At 40.2% G+C, this 22,264-nt stretch overlaps 2 protein-coding genes across 10 annotated transcripts; one reads left to right on the top strand and one right to left on the bottom strand.

Annotated features, from left to right (window-relative positions):
• The first annotated feature begins 282 nt into the window (after nucleotides 1–282).
• On the top strand, nucleotides 283–15,321 carry ubap1 (ubiquitin associated protein 1). Its single transcript, XM_049019657.1, has 8 exons — nucleotides 283–479; nucleotides 5,185–5,231; nucleotides 5,603–5,727; nucleotides 6,019–6,711; nucleotides 12,464–12,652; nucleotides 12,729–12,830; nucleotides 13,185–13,326; nucleotides 13,455–15,321. Exons 2-7 carry the CDS (start codon nucleotides 5,192–5,194, stop codon nucleotides 13,323–13,325), a joined length of 1,290 nt encoding a protein of 429 aa, XP_048875614.1. The 5' UTR covers nucleotides 283–479; nucleotides 5,185–5,191; the 3' UTR covers nucleotide 13,326; nucleotides 13,455–15,321.
• A 338-nt stretch (nucleotides 15,322–15,659) lies between these two features.
• Nucleotides 15,660–21,267, bottom strand: setd9 (SET domain containing 9). Of its 9 annotated transcripts, XR_007398838.1 has the most exons (7): nucleotides 21,023–21,259; nucleotides 19,756–20,081; nucleotides 18,224–18,347; nucleotides 18,017–18,132; nucleotides 17,772–17,877; nucleotides 16,369–17,320; nucleotides 15,768–15,877 (listed from the first exon to the last, which is right to left on the bottom strand). XR_007398838.1 is itself a non-coding variant. In XM_049019662.1 (6 exons), exons 1-6 carry the CDS (start codon nucleotides 21,118–21,120, stop codon nucleotides 17,176–17,178), a joined length of 858 nt encoding a protein of 285 aa, XP_048875619.1. In that variant the 5' UTR covers nucleotides 21,121–21,267; the 3' UTR covers nucleotides 15,660–17,175. The 9 variants fall into 9 exon arrangements, 8 of the variants coding, with proteins under 8 accessions (XP_048875619.1, XP_048875617.1, XP_048875620.1 ...); XM_049019662.1 differs by having other exon boundaries at nucleotides 15,660–17,320; nucleotides 19,813–20,081; nucleotides 21,023–21,267; XM_049019660.1 differs by having other exon boundaries at nucleotides 15,660–17,320; nucleotides 17,772–17,832; nucleotides 21,023–21,260.
• Between the last annotated feature and the right edge of the window lie 997 nt (nucleotides 21,268–22,264).

The following is a 22,264-nucleotide window of genomic DNA, read 5'->3' on the forward strand; positions in this document are numbered from 1 at the left end:
AGTCAACAGGGCAGTCATTTGCTTAAAATGAAACCTTTATTCTAAAGACAGACAAACGTTATCGCTTAAATATAAAAACACAGAAGAAGAAGCAGAAGTAACAATACACACCCGAAGTACCCGAAGGGGCAAAAAATACAACTTCACGCAGTGAAATTCGTGCGACAACTTCTAGTCGCCTTAAGCCAATGGGAAACTGTGTTTTGATGACGTCTGGGTCGTGGGCTGTTCTTTAGGGTCAAGTGATTGGCTCTGAAGCATAGCGACAGCTACGTGATTCGCCACTGGCTAACGTTGTCGTCATTCATCAAAAGTATAGGCGTCAAACAGGGACGAGAGTGGGGAAGTAGACCAACCAAGATGGCGTCCCGCTATGAAGCAGGAAATAGTTTTCGGGTTTATTAGAACACGTTTTGACAACGTCTTAATAAACGTGTGCTTTATTGACTTCTCAAAGACGCAAGACGGTGGGGATACAGGTAAAAAAGTCCCAAGTATATAGGCGAAAGCTGTCGGGAAAATGTAATGGTTTAGCTAGTCACTCACGGTGATTACCACAGGCCACGGCCCCCAACTATAGACAGGTCTTAGATATCTATGTTGTATATAATTACTACTACATTAAAATGGTGTCATTAAACTCTGCGAGCACTGATATTGTGTAAGGACGTAAGTGCGATTAAATATATATGGATAGCCTTGAAACCCAGTCGTTTGTGAGTTACCTCGCAGTAATTGAGTAAGGCCGTGTAGAAGAGTCTGGTCGTTTCTATCGCTGTCATGTAAGTCATGCTGCTTGATAAGCTAATAGTTTGGCTCGGTGCACAAAATATGTGCTAATATACCACTAAATATGTATTTTTTCGCGTTTCACTCTTTGAAAGCTGCCTGTCTCAACTGCTGGCGTTGATAGCGGGGTTGATATTGATAAATGAGTTGAATGTTGCCGGAATGCTGGATAACAGCGTCTGGTTACTTACATTTGACCGTTAACAAATGTACTTTTGTTTCTGTGCTTAGCAAAACGGTGAGTTGCTATAACTTTGTTGACAGTTCCTGCGAAAACAAATGACTTCAAACAAGAACTGAGTGGGCAGGTTGGATACAGCTACAATGACATTTCCTTATTCAAATCGATAGTATGGATGGAAACACTAATACATTTGTTAATTAACCTTTATATCTGTTTATGTGTAGCGAAAGGCTTTAGAATGTATGAACTTTGGACTGCAAAATATTTCAAAATGGCGGCTAAACCTTGTGTCTAAGCGTCACTCGAGTTGGTGTAGTTATGAACATTATGATACTCACTAATCAAGAAAATATATGAATAATAATTTTTGTGCATCGATACAAGTGTTTTTATTGCTTAATTGGCTTAGTTTTTTTAAAGTGATGTTTCCCCAGCTTGCTTTCAAGCGATTTCCCAAAGCACCGTTTACAACATTTTATATTGCTAATATACAATATATTAATTTAAACATCATGTTAAATTTAGACCTACCTGAAATTTGAGCACATTGATGTTTCTCCGCAAAATATTTTAATTCAAAGAATATTCATGGCACGCAACAGTCGACTCGTGTATATGAATACAAGATGTGTGTGTGTATGTGTGTGTGTATATATATATATATATATATATATATATATATATATATATATATATATATATATATAGAAGTGTCAGACATTTTTAATCTGCTTACCTAACAGCATAGTTCATTCTGTTATTGTAAGATGAAACAGAATTATTGTTGTAAATGTTAGCCATCAGTTTGACTTATTACAAAATTATATTAAAATATCATTATCAGTCAAATTCTTCGTTTTGCACAACATCAGGAAATGATTTTTTTAAACTGAAAGAATCATCCAAAAAGTAGGCAGACCTTACGGTTCCACCTTGATAAATAAATGGTCAGTTACACATTGGAATCAATGGGAGTGTTTACCATTTCAGATGTAAGAGATTGGGCTATATGTTTGCTAGCTCAATTCCAGCTCTTGTTCTGGCATAAATGATGGATTTATTCGTTAACTATTCTATATGGTAGCAGTAAGGTGTGTGTTTTGTTTGTTTGTAGAGAAGCAAAGTTATAGAAAAGCATATCTAATATGGTCATAGAGTGATGTGTAGATGTGCATAATGTCTCCTCTAAATGCAAGAGCAGTGGCAAGATTTGTTGTCAGTTCTCACCTTACTTATGTAGATTGTAACCAATTAAACGCATAACTTTATCTTTAACTTATTGTTTCATGTGTTTGAAACTGTATTTAGTAAGTGTAGTTTAGTTAAGTGTAGTAGCTTTGTTTCTATATATAGTGTCCTAACAGCTATACTACTCCATAGCAGTACCCACTGTGAACACGGAAATGTTAAATGTTCTTGAGGAATATTTATATTTCTGGGGGGGGGGTTGTGTATAGACACACTGTGTGTGTTTGTGTTTCTGTGTGTTTGTACACATGCATATATTTACCTTTTTGTTCATTACCTGAGTATTGTTTATTTGTTTGACCTTTCGCACACAAATTCCACTTACTTTACCCCTATCTCAACTGCTTACTTGGTGATTGCACTGAGAATGCAAAATGTTTGAGTCAGTTAAAACAGCTGGTAAACCAAACTGAGATAGTGAGAGGCTAGGTCCTAAAATCTTAAAAATTCCTCTTAAAACTACAGGATGGTGCATCATTCATTTTTACAACAGGGTCTAATAATATTTCAAACCAATAAAGCTTATGTCTAGCTGTACATTTTTCAGTCAAAACCAGGGGTGTTAAACTCCAGTCCTGGGGGCGGAGCTCTGTGTAGCTTAACTTTCCCTGTTCCACCACAAATGATTTTGCTCAAGAGCTGTGATAATTAGCACAAGGAGTTGAATCAGGTATGTTAAATGAGGGAAAACCCAAAGATGTGCAGGGATCCAGTCCTCCAGGACTGGAGTCTGACACCCCTGGTAGTTAAACTGTCTTTCAAATAAGCATTAAAGATCCTTGTCACTTCAATTGCAATGAGTGTTTGTGTGCATTATGCCTGGGAATATATATATATATATATATATTCAAATTTTTGCAGATTGTGTAGGCTGCTATTTGCCATTCAACACGTTTCCTCATTTTTGTTTTGCCTAATGGGGCTCTTGTCACTTACTGTAGAATAAGGGATCCACCATTAGTAGTAGACTTCAATTATTGGTCAGAATGGCTGAAACTAGCCATTGAAACTAGAGTTTGCTGGCAATTTTTGTCGTGGGGGATGCTCCCTCACTCATTGACTTTTATTGCCAGGATTTCAGAATACCTGAATATGATTGGTTTTGAAAAAAACTTGTCAAAATAGTGTATATTGTGGTATAATGTATGGACAGTATGCTAAATTAGGTGCCCCCCACATCTAACTAGACATAGCATAAACTGAAGGCACCATTTTATTGCATGATGTCATGTAAGTTTTAAGCTATTATACACATAAGCCTGTTAGTTGTCTAATGTCATTTGTTCGATACTTTAATTTCACCCACAGTTTAGACATTTTATTTCAGGCACAAACAATTGGGCCTAGGCAACTGCATGATGATGAGGCAGCCCTGTAGTATAATTGCATAATAATATTCTGATTTCTTCTAATGATATTATAAACAAATGTATCATAAAAATCCAAATGCCTTTTTAAAAGGCGTTTTCCAGCTATAGTATGTGTGTTAATAAGATGTATTCTTTTGCATTTTATTTGCTGTGCCTTTCAGCACGCAAAGAAAAAAATGTTTCATTGTTTATCCCGCACAATGAACAATTGCGCTGCTCGGTGAATCCTTGTCTGTTACTCTCAGGGTGTAATATTGGCAGTTGCTCAGAGGTTTGTTACTCGGCAGGGCTTAATCATGTTGCACTCTCGGTCAAGGTTTTGCTTAGGGCAGTAAGTAGTGTGCCTCTGGAAGATGGTGCTGCTCTCAGCCTGTAGTATGTCAGCAGTACAGAGTACTTATCAAACAGTGCATGGGCTGCTGTCATCCTGGTCCTTAGCATAGCCTCCTGTCTCACGCGCTTTGCCATTGTGATCATTTTGGAGGATTGCAGATAATGTATTTAAACATGTTGTGAATTCACTTTGGAAAAACTCCATAACCAAGTTGTTTTGAAAAAATGGAAACAAGAAGTCGACCATTGTTTATACATATGGTCCTGTTTTTATTTCAGAAGTCAAGGTGATATATAAGTAATCAAAACTTGGTAAAATCCCTTTACTAATTTAAAGCTATCAGAATTAGTATTTGTATTCTGTGGAGGGTGTTTAATGAAAGTATTCAATAAATGTCATAAAATTATTTAAATCATAAATTGTCATTTAAATGATTGCTATTAAATATATCCTTTATATATCATATTATGGTATTTAAACATTTTACTTGCTATTTAAATGATTATTTAAATTTAAACGGTACCAGCAACCATTAAGATTATCAAAGTCGGCCATAAAACTCAGTGGGCGGGCTCTAAACAACACATAACATCTTATTGTAACCATTAAAATTGCAATGGTTGCTAAGTGTGGTTTCCTATGACTGAGTAAAAATGTTTTATCGCAATTTTATTGATGGTTTGAACCCGCCAGATTCTTGTGATCCTTGAGTTGTGACAACTGCCTATGCGGGATTCGCCATGTATGACATCACACATCTTTCAAGCCTGTCTGGGCAGCACAGTGCTGCAGTGCATGATGACGTTGCTGCATACTGCCGCTTTGTGTTTGTGGATTGTTCATGTTCACCCTGTATGCACATGCCCTGTCGGCGGATCCTCTGGATTCCTTTCACTGCTCAAAAATATCCAACTGAACTGGAGTGCCTAACTTAACCGTGTGTGTGACTGAGTTGCAATGTATATTGTGTGTGTGTGTGTATGTATGTATACCAGATTAATCAGTAGATTATTATTTATATAATGGATAGGGTCAGCCCTAATACTTTGCTTTTTGCTATGTTAATTGTAGATTATACTGTAATTGCCAAGTCCCTTTTACTGTCTCATTATTAAACTTGAGTGTTTATTTGATTTTATTGACACAAGTCTGAACACTGTACTATACCATACTATTACTATACTACACCTTTTTCATTATTATCCTGGTCCAAAGTCATCCTAACTGAGACTCTTTATTCCCAAATAATTTTGGTTTAGACTCTAAATGGCTGGAAAGAAGTCTGGATCAGACATTCACAATAATGGTAAGTAGTTTTTGGTAATTTTTGCTTGGCTATTATGTTGTGTTATATATTGATAGTGTGATGTTTGCCAAGTTAAAAAATATTTGCTTGGATTGCATATGTAAATTTACCATTATTGTGCCACCTCTGCCAGTATTTCTCATTAGCGAATGATTAAATGTTTTCATGCAGTCCGATATAGGAATAATGAAGTTACACTCAAATACAGCACCTGTAATATATCTGGCTAGAAACCAAAGAACACGAGAGGCTAAAATTTCACTTTTGTTAATGTTTATTCAGCAATTCTGAATGGTTTCTGTGGAATAGCACTATTATCTTAGTAAAGGAAAGTGTGTGCATTGCTTACTTCTGTCCCCTTTTACATGCAGGGCCCATCAGTTACCTGGATGATGTTCCTTTTAAGATTAATGACAAGTTCAAGTGTCCTGCCAAAGTTGGGTTTCCAATTGGATTTTGTCTTCCAGACTGGACCCCACTGCTCTCGGATATACAAGTTAGTGTAGTTTCTGTTTATGCTGCAATATTTTGACGCATAAACACATACAGGTGAATTTATAGGTGCAAGGCAGTTAAATTTGGCCAGAACCCATGGGCAGGAATGATGCTGTTTCTGTCGTAAACGCGGGTTCCATAACATAGACTTGGCAGCCTAAACGTAAACCAATCAGACTTGAATCTGAGGAAGTTCATTGTTGTTCTGGTAGTTAAAATTAAAAGTCATTCTTTCTTAGGGAGTATTAGTCATGATAACTAACCAATGCCCTGTTGGCACCGTCTCCTGCAGTATGACTTCTCACTGGAGCGGCGAAGTGTGCAGTGGGGCACGGACCTGGCCCTGGCAAGGAGCGCCCAGCACAAAGCACAGCAGTGCGCTGAGGCCGACGATGGCAAGGCGGGAGAAGAGACTCCGGAGATGGAGAGCGGGGGCCCCGGGGACCGGAATAGGTCCGGCCCTCCAGAAGGGTTGGAGCCATGCCCACCACTGCCACCTGCGCTGAACCCGGTGTTGGCTGGCCTGAGCCACAATGCCATCCTGACTCCACTGCCCGCTCCCAGCCGGAACCCTGCCCGGCCCCCTAGTCCCACGCCCCCACCTCCCCACAGCCTCAATCTGGCCGACTTTGAGCGTGAGGAAGACCCCTTTGACAAGCTAGAGCTCAAGACTCTGGACGACAAGGAGGAGCTACGCAGCATCTTGCAGCAACAGTCGGCATCCCCCCCAGATCCCCCTGAACCACCCCAGGCTAAGTCCCACCTCGTGCACAAGCCTGATGGGCTGGTTGGCCTCCTGGAGCTGGATCGGGACACAGAGCGGCCCTGTAACATCCGCTCCCTCACTTTCCCTAAGCTGAGCGAGCCCGAGGACACAGCCATTATGCGCAAGGGGCTCCCTAACGGCACCCTGCTGACCTCGCTGCACAGGGGTCCACAGAAAGACACGCCTACTAGTCACATGCACAATGGTGCAACCAAACAGGTGAGTGTGGCCCTAATGGCACCATGGTAATTTGGTTAATTAGTGTTAATGGTGGTGGGGAGTAGCCTAAACCTATTCCAGGCAGCATAGGTCAAAGGGCATTTGATGGATTGATCTTATTACTGCTTAACAAAACATTAAATGGGTGAAGATCTGCACCTAGTTTCATTTTCAGAGAAATTGCCCCAAAAACGAAGCAGCAGTGTAGTGTGGCAGCAAAGGAAGGAAAGCGCAGCTTTAGAAGACACTTGGTCTCGTGAACACAGTAACTCTTGAAGCATTTTATTGATCTTTCTCAACCTTTGCAGGAATATTGCAGGGGTTACACACTGGAGGCCATCAAATTTTGAAACGGTTCACCCCAAAATCAAAGCAGGGCTACACAGTGAAAGCAAGAAAAAAGGGTAGTTTCAGACATGTAATCCCATTAACACGACTGAAATAGTATTTCACAGATCTTTTTCAGCCTTTGCAGAAATGTTGTAAGGGTTGAAGATCTGGACCTGATCAAATGTTGAGACAAATCGCACCAAACCTGAAGCAGCACCACCTAGTGATGGCAAAGAGCAGACCAGCTCAGATGATAACTGAAAAATGATTTAGCCAGTCTTTTCCAAACATCGCAGGCACATTCTATGTGTGAAGATCTAAAGTAGTTCAACTTTTGAGACAATTCACATATAATATTTTAGCAACATCGCTTTATGGCAGCAAAGAGAATGACATGATTAAAGTCTTAATGTTGTGAACAGGATCACTCTGTTTGTTGTTCTTTACTATTTGATCTTTGATGGATCTTATTACCACTTCATAAAAACGTTATATGGATGAATCTGAGCACCTGAAAATCTTACCCATGATTGACCCCAAATCAACCCAAAATTGGTACTGCACTAAGGGAGGCAGCCAAGGGTGAAAACGGAGGCTACAGCCACCATCTTGTGAAAGCAGCCATCTGCTATTTAACGTATTCTGTGGATCTTTTTGCAAACTTCCCAGGAACATTGTACAGGTAATTGGTTCTCAAATTACAGGGTGTGAGATGATTTTCTGAATATCCTATAATTAAGTTTATATTGATTTTTTTTCAACGCTAGCCTCCCCGTTTGGCAAATTTTAACCATAGCAGTCCTGTAGCTAGTCAATAAAATGTACGATAGGGAGCTTGGCGAAATTATTGTGGGAATATTTAATCGTGTCACTTAGCCCTTATCAAGTCCAGTCTTGTCTAGTCAGGGGGGCACATGAAAGAACAGGCACAGCTCTGGTGAACCTAATTACATTATACAAAAAGTGCTCCAGGGTTACTGGATGAATGGCATCACCCTGCACTCTGACCCCGAGTTTCACTACATACATACACACACACACACACATAAACACACACACACAACTCTCATACATTTATATATGTACTATATGGATAAAAGTAGTGGGTATGTAACTGTCATTACACCTTTAGGAACTTTTATGATATCCCATTCTAAAGCCATAGGCATCAATGGGCACTTTCACACTGAAGTTCTGGAACCCGGTCCCAGTTTACAGGGCCCCAAGCTGTCTCCACCTGGAACTTTTGTAGCTCCTGCACACTTTTGTGTGTCGCTTTCATACCACACAACAGGAATTGGAACGTTTATGCTCAGTAAGCATGGGAGATGCAATAAGTTCATAGGTTAAACTTCACGCATAATTTCATACAAAACTACACATTCATGCCAAAATAATGGAGGATAAAGAAGCCATTTTGTTAGTTATGTGATAGTTATTGGGGGGGATCAACCACGATCAAAACAGGACACAGCCTTTTATTTATATTTAACTTATGAGCCACGACATTTTCATGAATCTTATTAAATCAGGCCAGCAGATCAATCTTTTTCTTTCCCCACAGAATAAAAAACGATGTAACGTTATCCCACTAATAAGCACTGGCAAGTTTCACCGTCGTCACCAGCAATATTAGACATAAGTATATTGGTTAATAATCAGATTTTCCAAATCAGAAATATGGAGATGCATGCAAAAAAAATTATTTGAAGCATTAAATGCAATTGGAGTAAACAAATTGAGCAGATGGAATTTTTTTTTGTTCCACTGCATTTCTTTTCCTGCACTTTCATGTAACTTCCAAGTTAGTGTGGGTTCTTGTGGGTCAACCAGTCAGTAAGCTATCGCTGTAAGTGCCTCCCCAGTAGTTTGTAAAAGTACTTAACCTGGAGTAGGTATTAAAAAGGGGTTCGGGAACTGCCTCCAAGGAACTATAGTGGGTCCAAGTCCCTGCAGTGTGAACACAAAAAAAGTCCCTGGTTCTGGTTCCAGAAAAAAGTTCCGGCAATGTGAAAGTAACCAATATGTAGTCGGTCCCCCCTTTGCAGCTATAATAGCTGCCAGTCTTCTGGGAAGGCTTTCCACAAGGTTTTGGAGTGTGTCTGTGGGAATGTTTGCCCATTCATCCAGAAAATGTTTATGTGTTTAATGTTGTGTATGAAGGTCCAGCTTGCAGTCTCCATTCTAGTTCATCCCAAAGGTGTTTAGTGGGATTGAGGTCAGGGCTCTGTGTGGGCCAGTCAAGTTCATTCACACCAAACTCACCCAACCATGTCTTTATGGACCTTGCTTTCTGCACTGGGGCACAGTCATGTTGGAACAGAAAAGGGCCCTCCTTCCCCAAATTGTTCCCACAAAGTTGGAAGCATGGAATTGCCCAAAATGTCTTGGTATGCTGAGGCATTAAGAGTTCCCTTCACTGGAACTAAGGGGCCTAGCCCAACCCCTGAAAAACAACCCCATACCATTATCCCTCCTCCACCAAACTTTACATTTAGCACAATGCAGTCAGGCAGGTAACGTTCTCCTGGTATCCGCCAAACCCAGGCTCGTCCATCAGACTGCCAGACAGAGAAGCGTGATTTGTCACTCCACAGAACACGTTTCCACTGCTCCAGAGTTCAGTGGTGGTGTGCTTTACACCACCCTTGGCATTGTGCTTTGTGATGTGAGGCTTGCATGCCGTTTGGCCATGGAAGCCCGTTCCATGAAGCTCCCAGCTCAGTTTTTGTGTTTGAGTTAATGCCAGAAAAAGTTTAAAACTCTGCAGTTAATGACTCATCAGAGCACCGGCAACTTTTTTGCACGATGCGCCTCAGCGCTTGAAGACCCCACTCTGTTACTTTCGTACACTTCGTGACTAAGTTTCTGTTGTTCCTAAATGCTTCCTCTTTGTAATGGCATTTTCAATTGGCTGTGGGATGACTAGCGGAGAAGAAATTTCACAAATTGGCTTATTGCAAAGGTGGCGTCTTATGACAGTGCTTGAGTTCACTGAGTTCTTCAGAACCACCACAAATGTTTGTAAACCTGTCTGCATGGCTAGGTGCTTGATTTCATAAGCCTGTGGCAAATGGGTCTGAATGAAACGCCTGAATTCCTTGATTGAGATGTGTCCCAATGCTTGTCAATATAGTGAATGTATAGCATACATTTTCCACTGTAAATGGTTAGTTGGGGTATACAGTGATATTTCTATGATTGATTTATTATATTTAATATATAATACATAATATTTAGTATTTTTATTTAAGCAGAGTTGTGTAAATCATGCTGACTGTGGATTTCTTCCTGTAGCGTAGTGGCATAGCTTTTGTTTGAGCATTATATTTTCCTATTAGCAAATTCAAACAGTGCCACTAAAGCACTAAATGCAGATAGTTTATCATCTTAACTGAAATGTATTTGTACAAATACCTCATTTAATGCATTGTAGTTGATAAAGGGAAAAAAATATGGAATTGGATTTTGATGTCACCAGATACTTAACTTTTTAATATCATAATAGGACCAGAAAAAATATTGTGGCATCTCTAATTTGTACAGCTTGTACTGCAGCAATGGCAGGCTGGTGCTCAAACAACATGTATTCCCCGAAGGCCAGGGAATGCAACTCCGATGTATACATATGTAAATGGTAACTAAATAACCACAAAGCATAGTTTTTTGTCTGTTAAAAAGTACAGAGGAATTAATTTGGAATATATACTGTAAATAAGAACATTATTTTTGTTCGTTCTTTTTTCTGCCCGTCTGTCCTATATAAAGCATGATTGCCCCATATTGAAAAATAAAACGTTAAAGCACAATTTAATATTGCATTAACAATTCTCCTGTAGTTCAACAGGTAGAGAGCATTATGCTAACAAAGAACTTGCCCCCCCCCACCACACACACACAGACAGACAGACAGACAAACCAATACTTGAGATATGCGCCTTCATATTTTATGGTTCTACTCATTTCTTTGGCATCATATTTTCTTTTAACACTCGTAGCAGCTACACATTTCTCCATGATTCCCTCAAATTATATGTAAGCATTAACTGATCAACTTTCCCACCATGAACTTCTATTACATTACACTCCGATGTTTTCAGGTTGCGGTGCCTGTCTGTGACGCATTTTAAATATTTTGTTAGCATCATATAATCTATATAATTTGCTTACATTATTTTTAATATTTCTGAAGGTTGCCGTTTTGAAATGGATCTGTCCCCAGCTCCCCCCCCCCAAAACATTTTTTTTTTTTTTCTTCTTCCTTTTCTTACCTTCTCCCTCCTGCAGTTCCTCTACGCCCCCCCCGGGGGCATGCAGTTTGAATGCCTGTTGAGTTCAGCTAACATTAGTATATCTGTTACAGTTATTTTGTCATAGATAATTTGGGTCGTAGTGCAAAAGTTAAATAGAATATAAATATTCAAGCACATAAAATAATATATTTTCAGATACAGACATGCATGTTCTCCCCATGTCGTCATGGGGTTTCCTCCGGGTACTCCGGTTTCCCCCCACAGTCCAAAAACATGCTGAGGCTAACTGGAGTTCCTAAATTGCCCATAGGTGTGTCTGTGTGAGTAAATGGTGTGTGAATGTGCCTTGCGATGGGCTGGCCCCTCATCCTGGGTTGTTCCCTGCCTCGTGCCCATTGCTTCTGGGATAGGCTGTGACCCTATCCCACGACCCAGTAGGATAAGCGGTTTAGAAAATGGATATTTTCACAAATAAATCTGCTACTGTAAAACCAACAGCACTTGCAAACTTTTCCTCATCATCTGGCTTTGTGGTCTTTTTTTCAAGCAAGAACACAAATAAGCAAAACATTACATTTAGCTAAAAGTGAATTCGGGGGGCTAGAAAAAATGTAATCGTTCATATTTTAGAGATTTTGTGAACTCGCTGTAGTATTTCATGGGTACGTTACACTAAATCACACGCACAAATTAATTTATCGTGGCCAAAAATGAAAATCTGTAGCTCATACAGGCCTCCTTATATAACTTTAGTGTATCTGTTACAGTTCTTACTGCTGTGATGGAAAATGTTGGTCATCGTGCAAGTGAGAAATAAATAGAATATAAATATTCACTTAAGTGCAGGCTTTCTAAAAGTTTCTAACCAGCATTATTATTCTGCAGAGCATTTTTTAATTCTTCTATTAGGCTATTATTCTGTTTTTCGTGTATGCTGTTTTTTATTAATTGTTCTAATTATGGTATGGACTGAAACTGTCAGTAGCCACTTAAACAGGTAACCTAAATTTAACCTGGAAATCTATCATTATCTTTGTCCCCCACAACTATCTGTTACAGCTCACACGTTCAGTCAGGTCAGCCTAGATCATTACTCATGCTGGAACCTTGGTCTGCTGGAACCTTGGTCTGTTGGACCCTGTAACGGTCCCTATGTTTCTCCCTTCTAGGTCGAACCCCCGACAGCCCCAGCCCCCCCATGCGTCACCGAGCCACCCAGTGGCAAAGTGGCCCCATGTGGCTTGCTGCTCAGCCTGTCTCCGAGCGAGCGTGCCTGTGTGGAGACCTTGGTGGGCATGGGCTATTCCTACGAGGGTGTGCTGAAGGCCATGCAGAGGCAGGGTCAGAATGTGGAGCAGGTAGGCTCACTCCAGGGCTCCTGAGGCTCTGCTTCTCTGTGTCCCATTTCCTTAGTATTTGTTCTGTTGGTCCCAGGTCCTGGACTACCTGTTCATACATGGCCGTCTATGTGAGCGGGGCTTTGACTCCAGCACGGTGGAGGAATGCCTGGAAATGTACCAATGCTCTGAGGAAAAGGTCAGTGTGCGCTTCTTACTGCGCTGAGCGGCTGCAGATTCCAGATTTTGGATTATGATTAACTTGTTTCAAGCTATATTGGGTAAAAATTCAGGTATTAATTATAAGCATTGTATATTCTTTGTATATATTAGTATGAGTAGCCGGTCTTCCACTAGCTTTAAAGGGATAATTGATTTAACTGGTAGGTTTGGCTAGGACTATGAATTTCAATTGGATGAGTTGGAAAGAAAATGCTGGATGAATATAAATACGTGTAGTTGATACAGGGTCATCCCTATTTCACCTTAAAGGTAAGGTATCGGTTTAGGGCTAATCCCAGGTTATCTTTTCTCTCACTCTCCATGCCTATAGGCTTTAGAGTTCTTGCAGCTGATGACTCGCTTTGGAGAAATGGGCTTTGAAAGGGACACCATTAAGGAGGTGCTGCTGGTTCATAACAATGATCAGGACAAGGCGTTGGAGGACCTCATGGCCCGGGCAGCTGCCAGCTGAGGTTTCATGGCACCATCTCTCTCTTGGCCAGCCCCCCCTCCCGTCTCCTCCTCTATTAGAGTTGGTGCTCATTTGGGGCTGAACCTAAAACAGAACCTAACCCCCCTCCCCCCCCATCCCATTTTGTAGTGTTATGGTGAGGCTACGCAACAGCGCTGGGTGTAAGTCCAGAGAGGAAGCCCCATAACGACGTAGCGCTACAAGGGTAAGCGACACTCCTGGTTGTGAAGCTGCCACTGCCTCCCGCTGCAGGCCCAGGCTGGGCTCACCTGGCTGCCGGAAAACCAAACACCCGAGTGAATGAGAGTGTGGAACACGGAGCTCAAAGTGCCCTTTCTCCCTCTGGTGTTTCACTGTCCGCTTAAATGCTCGTCTTTTTGTCAGAGAGGGCGAACACTATTTTCTTTTCGATTCCCTTTTTTGTTTATATTTTAGGAACTTTATTAACAATTAATAAAAAAACAACTACTGCGCACCTGGATTTTGCTCTGGACGGGACTGCAGACAGCACAGAAAGACCATGTGACAGGAAATGCAGAGCTACACGTGGTACATCAGAGAGTTGCACGGTCAGGATGGTTCAAACATTGGAAAGGACACAAAACGCGCAAATATTTATAAATATATATAGCTTGATTTATTTAAGTATGATAATGCATACTTTCAGACAGTTTCAATAAATATTAATGCTCATTGGTAAAATATTCCAGTGGCGTCTTTAAAATGTTAGCGTGAGATTTGGAGAAAAGTGAAACATTACGATTCTGTTATGCAACCAACCTAAGGTGCAATGGAGATTGTACCTGCTGTGGAGTATGACTGAATGAAGAGGCTTTGTGATGTTGATGGGGTGGTGCCTTTGGTAAATTCATCATCTGCTGCTCTCTACTAATCTGTTTCAATAGCCTAACCTGTGGTAGAGGGCTTTCTGAGAAATGACAATGGTGGGTGTATAATGCCCCCTACTGGTGTGCGGATAGACTGCTGTAGAATATGCCCACCAGGGCATAAAAGAAAGGAAACTGGAGCTAAATATTTCTGTGGATTTACCTTTACTTTATTTCCCTGTGATGGAAGTGTGGAAGTAAACATCTGCCTCTTTCATTGGCCAACTTTGAGATCATTAACATGTTTCTTTCCCTCCTAAATACATTAGTTTTGAAATGATCTCATTGATGGACACCTTGATCCTCTGGTTTGTTCCGAAACAATGTATGAATTTCATTCACATTTGAAATTTTTAATCAGTAAAACCATTGAATATGAAAAGTTAATATATTTACTATTTTCTCATCATCTACAGTTTGCTTTCTAAGGATCTTTTAGGGTTTATTTCATGCAGATTTCCTACAATGGAGCCGTTTCTTGAACTGTGAAAATGTTGTTCCACAAAAATTTGACACTGTTCTGTCAATACCTTTATTTAGAAGTTTAACTTTTTTTATGGTTTCCAAAAATTGGATATAGCAAGTCGACTCATGATTAGCAAATATGACGACAGTCACAATATTAAATACAGAAAGGGCTTACATGTTCTTAGTTCCTGCTTGCTTACTCTAGAAGTTGGAACAAACAGCACAAGAATCTGAACTAAAGATGTACCAATGCAGCATGTTTTCACATAATACACAAGGTAGGGTCTACACTCTGGATCATCCTAGAGCCCTGATTCTCAAAAGTGCTGGAAATGTAGAGAAAAGGCATTTTCATGTATTGGTATTGCGTGATTGCGATTTGGCCAAAAGGTGCAGCATTGAAATAGTGACCAACTGGGGACGATCCCTTTGAATTCTTTTAGGTATGATTTGTCCCTCTGCACACTAAACTGTTGAGGCCCTTATAGTCTGGCTCATTGAACTTTCCAGAGGTACAAGCAAGACCAGCCTTACAGCCATAAAATCATTAAAATAAACTGAGCAGTCATTGCTGTTACTGAATGAAATTAAAGCAGTGTTGCCATCAAGGTGTGTTTATACAATAAAACTGTTCCACAATGTCTCATGCGGCATTTTTGCGGGCGATGGAGTGGAGCTTTGGAAGTAATTACGAGAAGTGTAATATGATATCGTTTCGCTGGAAAATAATGTGGCGTTCTTACAGAAAACAGCATAAAAATTTATACACGTTTTCTGAAATGGAAGGCTGGAAAATGATGGCACAAAGGAATCGATTATCTTTATCCATCAAGGTTCCCACATTTAGGACAGATTGACTTTCATTTTAGTTTTACTGGTTTAGCTTTGTGAGAGTGTTCCCTGTTAAAAACTGTATAGAATTCTGAGAGAGAGAAAGAGAGAATGAATGGCTGAGAAAACACTAAAAAATGTACTAGGCTAGTACATAAGTCGTTTTTATTTTATCATTTTTAAGTCATTGCTTTGGAAAAATGGAAATAATCTATGACCATGATAATTATTATAATAACATTACAATAGTATTAACCACAGAAGCAGTAAAGCATGGCCTAGTGTACAACTGTATAATAGTTAGAGAAAAGTTCCTCTCCTGAGTGAATGGCTCTCAGTGCCACAAGAACAACGCATCTTAATGGCCTGGGAGGGGACACAAAAGAGTGTAGTAGTTCAAATGAAATCAGGACAGATCAAAAACTTTTTTGTCATTAACACAATTAACAGTATACGCTCAGACCAATGTGCAGTGAAATTATGCGAGTCCAACAAAAAGGACAAAAATGATTATCACTGGCTCAGAAGGCACATGCAGAAAAAAAAACTTCTTCATTGATCTCTGTGCAGCAAATCTAATCATGAGGACCCCCCACCCAGCAAATTTTATTGCCAAGATTTCAAAATACCGGAACTAGACTGCAAAATAACCATCCTGTTGAGAGTACCATATATCATGGTAAAATGTACGGATGGTATGACGGTACTAAAACTTAGATAAGGGGCTGTCAGAAATGACAGCACTGTATTCCTCAGACAGCCCTTTCACTTGTTTCGGCCATCAAATCTAATCTTGTTCCACCCCTTGTACTGGATGGATCACCTGGAAATGTGAACGTTAGTAAACATGTTTTTACCTGAATGGTCTAAGTCCTTGTCGTGATGTGTAGGTCTGAAACTTGGGCTGAAAGGCCTTTCCTTTGAAGCATGTACGGGGGGTTGTTTGCAGCTGAGTGTGAAGTGGCCAGGATGAGGATCAGCGCCTAAAATCTGAGATCATGGTTCTCGACCAGAAAAGGGTGGATTTCTCTGTCATGGTGGGGGGATGAGTTAGCTCCTCAAGCAGAGGAATTTAAGCATCTCAGGGTCTTGTTCACTAGTGAGGGAAGAATTCAATTCAATTTTACTTATATAGCGCTTTTAACAACAGTCATTGTCACAAAGCACTTTACATTTAACCGGCCAGAACCCCACCAAGCAAGACTGAGGTTACAGTGGAGAAGAGCACCCCATCCTCCTCTGGGCGACCGGGGAGCATGAAAAGTACCAAGGTAACAGGAGACGAGCGGATCATTGCAGCGCCATCAGTAATGCGGATGCTTTACTTTTCTGTTGTGATAAAATCAGAGTTGGGCTGGAAAGCAAAGCTATTGGTTTATCAGTCAATCTACGTTCCTCCCCTCACCTGTGGTCACAAGCTTTAGGTAGTGACTGAAAGCATGAGATCATGGATACAGAAATGGATTTCCAGAGTGTCCGGGCTTAACTTTAGAGATAGGGTGATGAGCTCGGCGTGGAGTCACCACGCCTCCACAACATAAGGAAACAGCTGAGGTGGTACACGCCTTTATATAGGATGTCTCCCTGGGAAGGTGTTTCAGGAATGTCCAACCGGGTGGAGACTGCAGGGGTAGACGTAGGACATGCTCAAGAGATTATATTTCTCAAATGGCCTGGGAACACCTTGGTATTTCCCTGGAGGAGTCTTCTGGTGAGAGGGAGGTCTGGGCATCACTGCTTAGACAGGCATCCTCACGACCCCGCCGCAGATAGGCAGCAGATGATGGATGGATCTCTCGCTCACTCTCACTATCTTACACACATGCACATGCACACAGACACACAATGTGTTAACACTCACCAACACCCAAAACTACAGATCACGCTTAGCAAATACAAGTTATGCTTTTGAAACTTCCTGGAGTTCCTTTTTCTTTTTTCAAATATTTTGGACTCGCGGTAGGTTAAATATACAGGTGTGGAACCTATGAAAATGGAGGGCTAACTGTACTACACTTTCACATTTACAGGTAATCCATCCAGTACGTCTAAAAATTGTACAAGCCGGTGAGTGCGGGACAAGTAAGAATTAGATGGCTGAATTGAAACGACAGGGTTGTCCGGGGAATACAATGCTGCCATTTCCGACAGCACAAAATCTAGTTTCAGTCATAGTTTCTTAATTCACAGCAATTCAAAGGAATTTTTCAAATTTTTCATCCAAGCACATTTAATCATCACTTACTGAAAATAGGCTTACCTTGGCATGTCCATTCTATAATTTACGTTGGGAAGATACTGGCAGAGTTCTATAGGAAATCCTGTAGGCACATCAAATTCCTGATAGCACACGTTAGCAGCTTTGTCTGAAATAATAACACGCATAGCTGCAGCTGGAAAAAAAGCTTGTCGGTTTTGTAATTTAAAAAGGAAAAGCTTTGATTTGAAATTATGCAAGGGCCAATGGGATAATGCATATGTTTGCAAGATGGAGACCTTACTTGCCATTTGAGCAATTATTCACATATTGACCCACTGCCAGGGGGTTGTAAGGTTCATCAGTCAGCCACGTGGTGTCACTGAACTTAACAGGTCCTAGCCTGTCCCTACCACTGCATGACCTGAAAAAAGATTTTTATTGGGTAAAAAGGTCAAAACTGCAATACATAAAGATATTTGATTTATACACACGAGGGAGATGTGATTTCTTACCTGTATACAGCTTTGGAAATTCCTTTGTCATTGCCATCAATTAAAACACCATCAATACATCTGAATATAAATGGATTGCAGATCGACTGGAAGAAGATAGGCTCATATTTCTGATAAACAGTGCCTGTGTAAAATAATTAAATATCAGTGTGAATAAATGTATTATAATAATGTTTTAGGAAGCAATAATGTGGTTACAGCAGGAAGTTAGCAATCAATATTTTGGGCAAAGTGTTCAAAAAGAATTCAACCAATTAATTAAATTAAAACCAATCATCCAAACATTAAATATATATATATATATAAAAACATCAACCATTTCATTTGATTTGTTTGAAACAACTTTTTATTGGTCCAAGTAAATTGTCTTTGATATTTATTTTCAAATGATAAAATGCATTTTGTTTGGTTGAAAAGGAGCTTCCATAGGTCATCTTACTTAAAAAATAATTTTCAGACTTCTACACTTAATGTTAAAGAACTTTCTTTTCTGGGAGCTAGTTATAGCCTAGGAGTTGGGGAAAACACTGCTGTGACCTTCTTTAGTCCAAAGTTTCTTTGGTGTGGTGAGTGACTGTGCATAGATAGGAGTGTTCAGTGTTGCACTTTCCATGTAAGGTCATCCACATGATGTAATAAGAAATTTGACTCTTCAGACTAGGTCACCTTATTCCATTGACCCATGGTCCAGTTCTGATGAGCATGTGCCTATTGCAGGTGCGTTCAGCATTGGACAGGGATCGGCATGGACCCATGCGGTACGCAGCCCCATACAGAGCAAGCAGCTATGCACTGTGTGGTCTGACACCTTTCTATCATAGCCATCATTAACCTCTTCAGCAATGTGTGCTAAAGGACCTCTGCTGTGGGACTAGACCTTTGTTCGGCGCATGCATCAATGAGCCTTGGGCACCCAAGACCCTGTCACAGATTCACTAGTTTGCCTTCCTTGGACCACTTTTGGTAGGTACTAACCACTACATACTGGCAACACCATAGAATACCTGCCATTTTGGGGATGCCTAGGCCCAGTCGTCTAGCCATAACAATTTGTCCCAAGTCAAAGTTGCTGAGATCCTCATGCTTGCCCATTATTCCTGCTTCCAACACATCAAGTTTAAGATCTGACTGTTCACTTGCCTAATATATAATCGCACCCTTGACATGTGCCATTGTAACGAGATAATGTTATTCACTTCACCTATCAGTGCTTTCAATATTACGGCTGATCGTTGTAGGTTAGTGACGTAAATGCAACTCAGACTTAAGATTTTTGAAAGTTCAGAAGACTAGATATATGAATAGTTAATGTTTAGAACTGCTCGACGTCTATGCAGAAAACGATCAGGATTTCTTTAGGTGTACAAAATAAAGATGATGGAATCATCGACTAGTTTTAGTGAAGCCGGACAGTTTGTGAAACAATTTATCATGTTGTCATGAAAGCAACAGAAGAGGTTGTGAACATCTGAGAAGATGCCATGGATGCATTCAGAGATGTTATGAAGCCACTATAAGAAAGGCACATCTACCTGGGTACATGGCCACTGTGGTTCCTTTCGGTACTGTTCCCATGACAACGAACACACCTGTCCCTGCAGACTGGAGAGAACTAGGCCTCCGTTCAATCGCAAAGCCCATCGTGTCAAACATGACTCTGCCTGGGTCTGAGGGGCCCTCTTCCCCAACAGCAGCCTGATAGTTAGTCTGGGATGATGAGGAAAGCATCCGCAGGAGATCCCTTTGGCCACCCAGGTTACTGCTGAAGAGGGCTCTGAACAGCTTGGTAATGCTGCGTAGAACCTCCTCATCTGAAACCAGTTTATCCAGGGAGCACAATGGAACCTGCCGGAGAGTTCTTTAAAAAAATATAAATAAAAATGAATTCAGTATTAAAAGGTGAGAGAAGCAGCTGAAAAATATTGTACATACATTATCAATAAGGGATTTCAACGAGTAATTTTGTGGTAGTTGCAGCCTAAAATTCTTGAAATCATAGCTGGTTTTCTCTAAATTTGCAATGCATGTGACAGTATATTTTTGTGGGAAAAAATGCATAAATTGCCAACTTGAGAGTTCAATAATTTATTTAAACTATTGATAGTAAAGAAGGAGACATATGTACGTGCTTTCGTGGTGTAGTTCATGTCATATTACAGTGCTCATTCTTTATTTCAAGTTCAGTTTATATATATATATATATATATATATATATATATATATATATATATATATATATATATATATATGGTCTTGGTAAAATAAGCACTCAGTTCAACATGAGAAGCAAATCAGCGCCTGCGGTGGCGTCACAGGACGTGTTATGGTCCATGCAGGCGGGCAGTTGATTTGACCATTTCATGCGGAAAAGGCGCGGTAAATTTGAAAAACTTCAAGGTCTTACAGATATTGTAGAGTTTGCTTGATTTTGCGATAATTTCTGATGTTAGGTCCACATTATAGACCCAGGGAAAAAAATCTTGCTTAAACGCAAATGTACGACACTTCGAAAACACTACATAGCTCGACAAAAACAACCAAACACCATTACTCTCTTACTTCTACTGTTTAATAACAGATTTTAAAAAAACTATTTATTTTTAGTGTTACGTACGTGATTAAAATTTCTTGCAAAGCCTGATCAATGTATACATGCTACAGCTCAAGATAAATGTTTTTGGCGTCTGACATTATAAACACAATTCAAGTAGATAAGATCTTTAAACTTCTGCCTGTTCCAGTGACAAGATTACACTAGCTCTGTATCCAGAACAAACCTTCAATATATGAATGAATTACCTCTCGTTTTTACAGATGTTTACAGCTATCCACGGAACAAATCTATATTTGTACGAATTCCACCGGGTTTGCAATACATTTAACCAACTTTTCAACATAGTTTGAGGATGTCATTTGTTTACGAACTCCCAAGTTAACAGCAGACAAACGTGTAAAACTACCGAAGAGCAAGACCATAGATATCTATGGAGTATCGGCCTTAAATCCCATGATTCACTGCGAAAAAAGAGCAGACTGTCGAAATGCCAAAATTATGCGCCGGATATTCGTCATTGTTATCGCTGTCGCATAAACAACGTCAGAACAGCCCCTCCAGTGATAAACTCTGTTAAATATGTACTATTTAATTTATTGTATGTTTTGTGACTTGGTGTTCATTGTTGTAATGAAAAAAACATTAGCATAAACTTTGTATTTTGAACAAGTACACGTTGTGATCATGTCTTCATAATGTTGAAATAAAAATAAAACAAGACTTTACAACACAAATCTGTGCACATGTAACGTGGGAAGGCTTTGACGGCAGAACCGTCAGCCTAGTGGACCTATAGAAGATCCCACAGGCAAGGTTCAGTTTCTTTATCAGGGCAACATACAACACACTTCCCGTCCCACTGAACCTGCACCAGTGATTTGGCCAGGAAGAATGCTGCTCTCTCTACAGCAGTCCATATGTAAACCTCCAGTACATCTTGTCAGGCTGCAGGGTTACGCTCTCCCAAGGACAGTACAGGTGGCAACACGACCAGGTCCTGAGCAGACTGGCTGAGGTGCTGGAGGAGTGCAGGCAGTAATGCCATAGCAGGTCAACATCTAGCTGTATAATCAATGCGAGACTGAAGTCAAACTTTTGAGATTAAAGTTGAAATCTATGGATAGCTTCTCCTAGTACAGCAGCCCAGGCATCATAAATACATCTGGGGAATATAGTGAACTGGTCTCAGATTATCTCACATTATCATCAGCTGCAGCTCAAAATCTCCATTGGTGTCTTGCCAATTAGTAGACGAGTTGAGTATTACATTGTTTAGATGTAACCAGTGTATGTCAGGCAGACACTGGCCAGGTGTATGTGTACTATGTGAGATGTGTGCTATCAGGGAAATGCTTTATAAATTTATATATTTTACTTTTAGGTGGCCATAATACTCTTCCATATCTAGTCAACGTACTGTAGCACATATATTGGTAATGTGCAATTTACCTTACATCCATGTCACTTTGGACAAAAACATGTGCTAA

Source organism: Brienomyrus brachyistius, chromosome 7 (assembly GCF_023856365.1).
Source record: "Brienomyrus brachyistius isolate T26 chromosome 7, BBRACH_0.4, whole genome shotgun sequence".
Taxonomy (NCBI): domain Eukaryota; kingdom Metazoa; phylum Chordata; class Actinopteri; order Osteoglossiformes; family Mormyridae; genus Brienomyrus; species Brienomyrus brachyistius.